Genomic DNA, 12,442 nt, shown 5'->3' on the forward strand with positions numbered 1-12,442 from the left:
AGTGGACTGGGTAACCTTCAGCAGACTGGCTGACTACTTTGTGGCATGAACATGTCACCATTAGTTGAAGGTGCTTCTACAAGTTATTGCCAAATCAAAGGAAAAAAACAGGATCAAATAAAGAAGTGGTAATTGCTGTCAACTGAAGAAGAAATAAAACAGTTTCAGGTTATGTCCAGAACTTCCCTTCCCTTAAATATTCTTCAGCAATTACCATTCTCCAATTCCTATCCGTCACTGTCCTGACTATTCACATGAAAGAATGTATGTAAAATAACTCTGAAAAGCATAAAGCCATGTAAACCTGTGATGTATTCTTTTCTATTGGGTTGGCCAAAAAGTTCGTTTGGGTTTTTCTGTAAGATGTTACAGAAAAACCCAAACGAACTTTTTGGCCAACCCAATACAATGTGACAAGTTTCTGAGTCTCTTTCACAAGTCGTACAAATAGAGGTTGAGATGAAATGCTTAGAGGTTCATGTTGATCTTCAACATTTTTTCAAGTCATAAGTCCATACCTGAGATAATGATAAAACTAAAAAGTAAAGTGAATTTTTAAAAACCCCTAACACTTTTAAAAATAAAATAGTAGGTCAAAATTCATGTAAATAATTTAGAAATATTACAAGGCCATGAAAACACTGTATTGATAGTTTTCTTTCTTTTTTTAAATTTATCTATCTATCTATCTATCTATGGCTGCATTGGGTCTTTGTTGCTGTGCCTGGGCTTCCTCTAGTTGCCGCGAGTGGGGGCTGCCCTTCATTGTGGTGCGCTCATTGCAGTGGCTTCTCTTGTTGCGGAGCATAGGCTCTAGACATGTGGGTTTCAGTAGTCGTGGAGCGTAGGCTCAGTAGTTGTGGCTCTGGGGCTCTAGAACTCAGGCTCAGTAGTTGTGGCGCATGGACTTAGCTGCTCCGTGGCATGGGGGCTCTTCCCGGGCCAAGGATTGAATCCATGTCCCCTGCATTGGCAGGCGGATTCTTAACCACTGCACCACCAGGGAAGTCTGATAGTTTTCAATTTATTCAGTGCCAAGACTCTTACAAAGCTGACTCTTAAAAATTTACATAAACATTTATATAAGGCTTACTTTGTGCCAGGCTCTCTTCTAAGTGCTTTGCAAATATTAGCTAGTTTAATCACACAATAACTCAGTGACATAGATTTTATTATTCCCCATTTTACAACTGAGAAAATCGAGAAGAAACAGTTTAGGAGACTTTCAAACCCAGGCAGTCTGGCTCCAGGGTTTATGCTTCTATGCTACACTGCTATACACAATATAATACAATAATAATAAATCTAGATTCACAATTAGGGAATCCTACCAGGTGAAATGTTCACAGTCTTTGCTGTGACTCACTTCTTTTCTAGTGGGAACAGCATCCTCCTCACAGGAAGCTCGATGCTTTTATTCTTCTATTTAGAATTGACATTATTAAAGAATCTACAGATACAAACTTACCGTTTCATGTCGGCCAATTTTAGCTTTCTCGATGCTTTTCTGCAGGTTTGCATGCTTTTGGTTTATCTCAGATAACTAGAGAATTGAAACAAATAAAATGGTTTGCTAAGATAAACTTGCTTAACATAAAGTTTATGAATCAAGAAGACAAAATGAGATTTGTCTTCAGCCCAAGTCAGTATAACAAAAATGTCAAAGACTACGTTGGGAACTAATTTCTCTAACTTGAAGAAAACCAAGTACCATGAATCATTAGGGCAGGCTGAAAAACAAAAAGTTTAAAATATTTCTTTTTATACTATACAAAAAAGTATACAATATGCTTTCAATCTTTTCTACAGTCTTGATTTATTAGGTTCCCCGCCCCCATCACAAATAACTCGAGGTATATTATTTAGTTAAAAATTTAACTTGAAAGTTAAAAAAAATCTGTTTTATATAAATTCTCTCTTCACATTTCATTTCACTTCTGATGAAAGACTTGTTTGAAACACTCTATACTGTTTCTTATAGGCTGGTAGTACTGTGACCTGCTTCACTAACATAGAGTCAAAAATGAACACATCACTGTATACTAAGTTCTTAGAGAAGAAAAAATCTATTAGATTGTTGCCAAATTTAGGCATGCTTTACATACGTTAAAAGTGAGCAGTTTAAGCATTTTACGAAGCTTAGAAAGTAGTAGGTTATATTGTAAAAGGATTAAATAATACCAGCCTAAAGAGACCTTAGATACAGAATATTCATTAGCATGTGGCTGGGCCCACACCAAAAATGACTGGTTAACTTCAGAACATTGCCTCCCCATCTCAATTTTATTAATCTCACCTGGGCCCAAGATTAAATAAATAATCACAGGAAATTCTCAGTACTAAATTCTCCATCACATATTTTACTACATAAACTAGTTAGAAATTTTAGACTCATTTGATTGGGTAAGGGCTTTTTAAAAATATATTCCACTCCTCACTAACTCTTGAGTTACGAACATTTGGGAAATAATTAACGAATGGATGAGTAATTTCTTTTGGCTGATTCTAAGAAACTGACCTTTCACCATATGACCTTGTTATATGTAGAGGGTGAATTATATTTAGATACCCTTTTTTTCTTAAAAATCACAAAGAGTATCTTCAAAAAGTGTGTAGCTTTACCCTAACTTTGGGAAATGTTCCACTTCTCAATATGCACAAAGGGAATATTGTCAGTTTTCCTTTAATGGCTCTCTAGTCCCTGATTCTAATCCATAGCATGAACAAGAGCCATCTGTGATGCCAAGAAGACACCACTACCAAACCAGTTATACCTCTTCTGGAGAGTAATTATCTTCCTAAGTTAAAGAAACAAAAATCTGCTGTAGAGTTAAGAGCCAAAATAAGCTTTAAAGCCCTACATTTAGCAAAGAGACCTTGTTCTTTAAAACAAGGGTTCTCACTTATAACACTCTGTTTAAAAGGTTAATATTCTACCCTGAAGGACCCACCTGAAATAATTAATAAATGCATGTAACATCTGAATTCAGGAGTAGAGAATTTTCCAATGAAAAAATACACACATACATTAGCATAACACTTTTCCATTACAAATGTTTTAAAAATAACCAAGTAGGCAGATGTTACCCAAAAAATGAAGAACTACGTAAAAATTAGCCAATAATTAATGGACATATATCTTAACTCTATTAATGAAGTGTCTCCCGGTATTGTATGTCTGCTTGTAATTATTTACAACTTAAAAACATTTGAAAGAGAACTAATTCAGGAATTCCTTAACTCTGAAGATAACCTTATGTATTTTAAATGTGATTTCATGACTTGTCATTTTAAGTATCTTGGTAATGGAGGGAGGCACAATCTAAATGATGTTATCAAATGAGAAGCTTCTGCTAATTATCCTAAGTACTGAAACAATTTGGCCAACTCAATAGTGAAGGCTTCTTGGCTCTGTTTAGTTCTTAAAATCTCAACTACTGGAAACAATGAAAGCAACTCTTGTGAGGCAGCCCGTGCTACCAGTTTTTCATCTACATATCGCTTAGAAGGAATACTGCTATAGTTCCTAACACATACCTTGGAATTAAACCAAATCCAGGCTTCAAGTGATTAAGAGCTGAGATTTTCAGCCACTCTATAGGTATGATCTAAACCACAAGTTCTAAACTTTAGCACACATCAGAATCACCTGAACGGCTTGTTAAAACACAGGTTGCTGGGCTCCACCTCCCAGGTTTTGAACAGTAGAGGTCTGGGATAGAGCCTAATAATTTGCATTTCTAACATGCTTCTGGTTAGGGGCACCACACTTTTGAGAACTACTGGATTACACATAAACCTGTTTTCTTGCAGTAACAAACCCAACTAAAACACACAAGATATTAATATATGGGAGACTATTACCTAGTTCATCAGCAAAAAATGAATTATTGCTAAATACTGTAGTCTGAACTAGAAACAAAATATCTCAATATTTCTGTCACTGAAAGAAATACAAAAGTCCACATTTACAAAAATAGAAAAAGAAGCGATACTCTATAGTTAAGAAAAGTATTCACCACAGGATTCCTTTAAAGGGCAAACTCTTGACACATTTCTATAACATAAAACAAGAACCAACTATATATATTAACACTGTAACAAATCCATTTCCAACTTTCACTAAAGCAAATAATAATTTTTAAAGCCAAGTAACTCAGAAAAAACAGCAGCAGCAACAACAAAAATGTCTTGTAATTAGTAAGAACAGGATTTCATCTTTAGACTTGAGGAAGGATCTGACACAATGCTTCTCTTTAATGCATTCCAGACCACCTATACAGATACTCAGGATTCAGAAACATAATGCCAATGTTTTCTAAAGAGCTAATTCACTGCCTGGAGGAACTGCCTATTCAGAAGAGGAACAGGAAGATTGATTCAAGCTGGCTGCACTGGAATTCTGATTTGCTCCTTTTCAGAAATAAAAAAATTTCAAAGCATTATGAAAAAAATATAGAGTTTTCATAGGTGGGAAAGAATGTCAAGGAACAGAGGATGGGGAAAAGAGGTAATACCAAGAGAAACCAGAACAGTCTACTGCTTTATCAAAACTCATGTATGGTATGTTATGGAAAAAAAAGGTTCTATGTCTTGTTTTTCCTTAAAAAAAAAAAAAAAAGCAAGGCAGTATAATTTAAGATTTCATATGTTTAAAAACTCTTACTAGTGTCTCTACAATTTTAAAATTTATTTTTTAAGGCAATATTCCATTTAGGAATCAATCATAAGGAAACAATGAACACTATAAAGATGTATTTCTATATAAAGATGGGAGCTATATAATTGTCTTAACAATAGAGAAATGTTAAATCATTATTTCACAGTATGGATGTGTCACAATTATGTAGCCAAAGGAAACATTTTAAAAGAACTTTTAATGACAGATACAGAACAGAGTTTTAAAAAAACTGGAAACAAAAGTGTCAATACATGAGAGCCTATCTATCACCAAAAAAACTCAAAACCCCCCCAAAACTAAAAGAAAGTGCACAAAACTTAACAAATGGTTACCTCTGTATTGTGGAACATACTTGTAAATTTTCTATATTATGAGCACATGTAACTACTACTTAAAAAATCCTTTTCCTGGGAAAGGGGGTGGGGGAGGAAAGGAATAGGTGAGGGAGATTAAGAGCTAAATATTTCCAACTGCAGAATAAATGAGTCATGGGTATGAAATGTACAGCATGGGGAATATAGTCAATAATTATGTAATATCTTTGTACGGTGATGTATCATAACTAGAGTTATCATGGTGATCAGTTTGAAATGTACAGAAACACAGAATCACTATGTTGTGTAATAGGAACTAACAAAGTATAGTAACTTACGGAAAAAGAGATCAAATTTGTGGTTACCAGAGACAGGGGTTGGGGGGATTGGATGAGGGCAGTAACAAGGTACAAACTTCCAGATATAAGATAAATAAGTACTAGGGATGTAATGTACTACATGATAAATATAATTAACACTGCTATATGTTATATATGAAAGTTAAGACAGTAAATCCTAGTTATGACAAGAAAGAAAAATTTTTTTCTATTTCTTTAATTTTTTATCTATATGAGATGATGGATGTTCCCTAAACTTACTGTGGTAATCACAGCATGACGTATGTAAATCAAATCATTATGCTGTACACCTTAAATTTATACAGTGCTGTATGTTAATTATATCTCAATAAAACTTGAAGAAAAAATTATTTTCCCATTATAAGCAATATATGAATATATTTTCAAGAGATTAAAATGAGTACATTTTTGTTTTAAAAGACTCAAACAATACAGAAGTATTTAAACAAATTCCCCTTTGCTCTTCACCTCTGCACCATCACCACTACCCCCCTCCTAAGGAGGGACCCCTATAAAGTCTAGGGGGCATCCTTCTTGTCCCAATTCTTTTGCTTCATATACTGATAATGATCAATGTGGAGAACATGTCAAAACACACATGGAATTATCCTTTATGTTTCATGTCAACATATTTTCTAAGGTCTCTTCATTCTCTAAAAAACAGATTTTATTTTTTAGAGCAGTTTTAGGTTCACAACAAAATTGAGTGGAAGTTAGAGAGAGCTCCCATACAACCCTTGCCTCCACATACACACAGGCTCCTCCAATCATAATTCCCCAGAGTGGTACATTTGTTACAACTGATGAACCTATACTGACACATCACTATCACCCAAAGTCCATAGTTCTCATTAGGGTTCACCCTCGGGGTTGTACATTCAATGGGTTGTAACAAATGTATAATGACATGTATTCATCATTATGGTATCATAGAATATTTTCACTGCCCTAAACATCTTCTGTGCTCTGCCTATTCACGCCTGTCTCCCCCCAACCTCTGGCAACCACTATCTATATAGTTTTGCCTTTCTAGAATGTTATGTAGTTGGAATCATACATTATGTAACCTTTTCAGATTGGCTTCTTTCATTCAGTAATATGCATTTAAGGTTCTTCCATGTCTTTTCATGGCTTGATAGCTTATTTCTTTTAATCATTGTATGATATCCCATTGTCTGAATGTACCACAGTTTTTTTATGCATTTACCTACTGAAGGACATCTTGGTTGCTTCCAAGTTTTGGCAATCATGAATAAAACTGTTATAAACATTCGTATGCACATGTTTTCCACCCATCTGAGTAAATCTCGAGGGATGCAATTGGCTTCTCTGTACTGCTACACTTATCTGTCTATTCTTACACAACTAGCAAGTTTTAATTACTGTAGCATTATATTTTGATATCTGATAGGGAAAATCCTACCTCATTGTTCTTCCTTTTTAAATACTTCCTTGGTCTTTCTTGTAGTTTCTCTACTACATGAACTTGAGAATTATCCATAAAAATCTAGTGGGATTTTGGTTACCATAACATATAAATGACATAAATTGATGTTTTTATAGTTGAGTTTACTTATTCATGAATACGTTGCTCCATTTACTTAAGAGTTTTCATGTCCTTCAGTAGAGTTTTGCAATTTTCTTCATGTTTGCCTTGCCCATTTCTTGTCAGGGTTTAATCCGTTTTTTTTGTTTGTTGGTTTTTTTGTTTTTTTGTTTTTTTGCGGTACGCGGGCCTCTTACTGTTGTGGCCTCTCCCGTTGCGGACCACAGGCTCCGGATGCGCAGGCTCAGCGGCCATGGCTCACAGGCCCAGCCGCTCTGCGGCATGTGGGATCTTCCCAGACTGGGGCACGAACCCGCGTCCCCTGCATCGGCAGGCGGTCTCTCAACCACTGCGCCACCAGGGAAGCCCAATATTGGTGCTGAGGGATAGGCAACGACCCCAGGCCTAAGCCTGTCACTGTATGAATGCTCTTCTTCACAGTGGTTGATTTCAAGTGTTGAATCAGGATAAGATCCAAGTCTTTTGTTCAATGGTTGTGGGAAACAACTCTCTCCTGCCCTCTGGATTGTAAACCGTATAGCTACAGGGAAGCAAACAAACCAACTTACTGCTGGCAGCCATCTTAGAACCATGAAGAAAGCCAACTTGAGGACAAAGGCATTACACAAAAGGCAAAACCAAGAGAAACAGAGTCAGAATCTTGATTAAATTATGCCTGAAGCATGCTCTACTTTTGAAATCTTTTAATTTAAATGAGCCATTAAATCAATCTCACCTTTATCACTCATACCAAGTAAACTCGGTTTTTCTACCTTTACCACAGTAAACACTGTAACTGTTACAATGGATAAAGCTTTAACAATAGTCTATTTCATACAGTGCTGGCCAGCTATGAAAGCTGTGAAATATTTTGAAAGACATCAAATTTAAAAGATTCTTATTCCTCTATATTGGGTTATAGAACTAAGCCTTCAAGAATAGGAATGAGTAAAGTAATATATACCAGGAAGGCTCTTCATTCAATAAACATTTATGAAGTGCTCACTATACACACAGTTACAATACTATTGGCTCAAACCTTTTCACTAAATAAATATAGTAACAAATAACTCAAGGCATGTATGAGCACTGAATGTCTGTTGAGTATTTTTGAAATATTTTCCTTATGCTACAAGACAATGCTCATTAAAAGATACTCCATGAAGCTAGTAAAAATACAGCATATTAATATTCCATTTAAGTAGGAGATCAAATTTCCAGCAATCCAGCCCTGTGGAACACACTAAAGAACCTGAGAAAAGTATATCAGGAATCCTAAATAATGGACACAGGAAAAACATGGGAATCTCATCAGGAAAGCAACATAAAGGGAAAGTGAAGCCACTCAGTAAGTGCACACTTGAGGAGAATTCAAACACCCACACATAATAACTGCTGAAGATGAGATCATGGTAATCAAACATTACAGTGTAAAGAAACAAACTGTTAGAGCAGTGCACAACAAACAAGAGATTAGCATTCCTTCAACTAGAAATATCAGGAATATGTTCAATAAGGTTAAAGTGATAAAAGGAGAAACAGAAAGCTAAAGAAATTACAAGAAGAAAAAAGCAAGATTTGAAAATCAACTATCTGAAAATGAACTATTGTAGATGAACTATTTTTAATTTCTAGGAAGCAGTAAAAAAAAAATAAGTAAAGAAATTATTAAGAAGTAGTTAAGAGATACAGAAGATATAAAAAGAAGCTCCAACAGAAGCCTTCTGGTATCGTGAGAATGAAGTTAGAAGTTGTGACTATAGTCAAAGCCTTATGCAGAATCCAGTTAGAAGTCATTCAGATATTTTGAAAGCCAAAGCCATGCAAAATCCAAATGATACTGGGAGGGAAGTTAGATACAAAGTTATGGAGGAACATAGACTCGTCAGACATGAGAACTGGGTTCTAATATGACAAACTCAGAAATGAGGGCTAAGTAGTAGGGGCTACGAATTGTCTGCCAACTTCCATTTTTTCTTAGTAATAGGACTTCAAACAATAGTGAAAATAAATAGGAATTATTATCTTTCAGTGCTGTGGGCAAGAATATGTCCTAGATAGGGAGTCTGTTAAGAAATCCATCTGACAAGAAAACCCAAAATCCACTTGGTGGAAGGGCAACGCTGAAATTATTTGGAATGACAGAACTGTTTAACAAGTAAACTTTTTTAAATCAAGGGGAGATTTAAAATTAATTATAAAGATGAGCAGATCTGTATTATTAATATCTTTGTGTTAAGAAATAACCTATACATATTTTGCATTGTACTCATAGGGTAAAACCATAGAAGCAACTTAATTCCTCCCCCACATCTGCCATTTTAGAAACAGCTCAGTGAGGGAAGTGCTTCCTCTGCCACTAAACGAAGAGTTGGGAGTCCCATGACGTTTTTCATCACTCTAAATCAAGATCTACAATTATTTTAAGTTGCCAAACGAAGGCTTAATTCAGAAATTAGAATGTCTAACATAATAATCAACACTTCAAATCTTGATTTAAAGGTAAGACTTCTCTCCTTTTCAGCAACTGCTGGCTGCCAGTGGGTTTTGCTGGAAAGGGTGCATTGTCCTTTTCTCTTTCCTGGCCTAGAGTTTCTGTCCTCCCTTTAGTCCACTGATTGAAGTTTCTGCCGCCTGTTCCCCACCTCTACCAAGCCTGGAGAAGGGGAGAGAGAACAGAACAAGTAAAGGGGACCTGAAATATCTTACCGTTAAGATGTCTCAGTGCTCTCGGGGCCTGACATGTTTGCTGAATTCTTGCATGGCTGCGCTCCTGGGTTTTTTGTAGTAAGAACCCAGGGTTCCACTATCTGTAATCTCCATGATGCAGAAGACACATTTTATTGCTCTGGGGACTCCACAACATTCCCGCTCACCGTCCCCCTTCCCTAGCTTGCCTCCTACCCACTTCCAGCCTGTTTTTTCAGATTCATTACACACACACACACACACACACACACACACACACACACAGAGTGTTAGGTTTCAATGCCCTCTGGAACAGAATGTAACGTGCCTCCAGATGGGCTCTTGTTCTCTCACTTTTGAGTGTTGGCTCACATGTGGTCCACAGGGGCATTCATGTATGCAAAAAACTCCAGGATTGCTGGCCCATTCCTTACTTTTATGTATTGTAATAATTGACAGAATCTACCAATAGATCTACATAGATGCTAAAATCAGCAAATTACTTTTACATAAGGCATTGCTTATTTTCCTATTGTCTCTCAAGAGCACTGGGAAATGATATGCTCACATTTCACTCCTAACATTTATGAATACTTCTTGCGAGAATTAACACTGTCCACTATTGAAATTTCTAATACAAACGTTAACTTAAATACTACTTAAAATGTTTTGATCTAATAAGTTATTCAGTTTAAGTAATTTAGTTTCATTAGAATCTACTCACTGAAAATACAACAAATTACTTGCTAAGAAGCATCAGTTAAAGAGCTTAAGTTAAGCTCAAATATACATTATAATAAACTTCACCTTAAATTTATAAAGCCAAAGAAAAAGTCATAAAGAGACAACAGTGCTGAGAAATAGTGGCTGAATAAAGTAGCTGCCCATAAAGGCTTTTATCTTTTTAAGAGAATGATGCTCTTCTTTTTCATTTTCTTCTATTTCTGCCTCTTATAGTGAAAAGATTCAAGAAAACTTGGATTTTAAAGGATTAAGAAAGCAAACGAAGGCCTTCTGTTCCACAGCCTAAGCAGCTTTAGCAGAATGAAGAGAGCAACCTAACACATTTGGATGGTATAAACTAACTCAAGAGCTGAGAGCAGCCAACCAAACTAAGATTTGTGGCAAGTTTAAGTGTTAGAAATCACTGAAAAGGTAAAAATGAATTTAACTTTAAAAACTATAATAATTTAAAAAATTTAAATTGAGGTTTCTTTGCATCCAGTCGAAGTTTTTAAAAAAGTTATAGACTAGGAAATTTATGGTTATAAATAAATATAAATACTAGGGAACCTGAACAAAGCCCTATATTTGAATCTGATGAAATGCAGGCCTGGAAGTTCGGACCCATGCCCTTTGGTCAAGTAAGCACCATACTTTAAACAAAAAAAGCACCCAACTAATAGGGTTATTTTTGTGAAACTTCTAAATATATAAAACAGCCAGAGACATTATGAACACTGAAATATTAAAATGTACAAAATACTGATATACTTTTTGAGGGCAAAACAAGACAAATGAAATTAGGGCTATCCCAGGAAGCTAAGGATATATATGACTTTGACACTGCCACCACCTGGTGGCACGACACCAAAATTGTAGGTCCAGTTTTTTGTGAAATAAGTTTTTCCAGGTGGCTGATTTGGGGAGAAAATAGTTATGAATGAGAACAGCTGTTACAAACCTGTAATCCACATGAAGCACAGAAGAATGTTTTGGGTGTGGTATAGGGAATTCTATATCTCTGGAGTCAGGCTTCTCAAACTCATCCAGCAAGTAAATCCAACAATAAAGGAGAATAATTACTGGGGGAAGGTTCAGAAGCCTAGCCCAAAGCTACCTACTACAAAAGCAAAACAAACAAATATAAAAAATAGATCACTGAAATCTTAAGTTCTATGGTAAAACTTCCTGCAAGTTTCAAGTTGTAATATTAACTATTATAATTTTTATTATTTAAAATTATTTACTAATAAAAATCCTGTATACATACTTCCCCTACCTACCCACAATTTTTGGGTCACTCAACCTCAACAAATATATTTAATTCTTGATTATCTGAGACGGTGGAGAGAATAAAAACATTCCATTTAAAAGACATGACTTTTGGGCTTCCCTGGTGGCGCGGTGGTTGAGAGTCCGCCTGCCGATGCAGGGGACACGGGTTCGTGCCCCGGTCCGGGAAGATCCCACATGCCGCGGAGTAGCTGGGCCCATGAGCCGTGGCCGCTGAGCCTGCGTGTCCGGAGCCTGTGCCCCGCAATGGGAGAAGCCACAACAGTGAGACGCCCACGTACCGCAAAAAAAAAAAAAAAAAAAAAAAAGACATGACTTTTAAGTGCTTAAAGATATAATTTTGCAGATCTTGTTAGTTGCATGTCTAAAGCCTTTTGTTCTTTGTAAACAGAACTCCAACTTTGTTCAGATTGGGATGGCAGTGTGCTCAGAGAGAAAGGGTCCCCTCCCATTTAACAGGTCCCAGAGGTTAAACTATAATGGCTAACCCTTCCAGCATGAACATGTATCTCAGACTTGGCCAATGAGACAATAAAGGGAAGCCTATTAGGGAAAGGGGGCATTCTGGGATTTTCCTCCTGGATAGAAAGAGAGAGATGTATAAGAAGAAAGCCCATCATTATTCCTGCTTTGGACACCGTCATGGGAAGATATAGCTGCTGTAGTAGCTATGTGCATCCAAAAAGGGAAAGCCAAAAACCATCAGAGAAGCCAGTCCAGACCTCTGATATCAATATGTTCGGGGGGAAGGCTCCTAGACCAAGTATACAATAGCTAGGACTGAGACTAGGCAGTGCTGTATTGATTTACTCATTCATTCAATAACATGTATTTTGTT

At 36.2% G+C, this 12,442-nt stretch overlaps 1 protein-coding gene across 1 annotated transcript in view; it reads right to left on the reverse strand.

Annotated features, from left to right (window-relative positions):
• The window catches only part of MND1 (meiotic nuclear divisions 1), a gene marked incomplete at both ends in the record, with an annotated part of 75,059 nt that overhangs the window by 29,587 nt on the left and 33,030 nt on the right, over window positions 1-12,442 (reverse strand). Inside the window, one exon of the mRNA XM_082838167.1 lies at window positions 1,469-1,543. Within this exon, the coding sequence (XP_082694293.1) occupies window positions 1,469-1,543 (75 nt within the window). The remainder of the gene's footprint in view (window positions 1-1,468; window positions 1,544-12,442) is intronic.

This window comes from Leucopleurus acutus, assembly GCF_964270905.1.
Source record: "Leucopleurus acutus genome assembly, chromosome: 4".
Classification (NCBI taxonomy): Eukaryota; Metazoa; Chordata; class Mammalia; order Artiodactyla; family Delphinidae; genus Leucopleurus; species Leucopleurus acutus.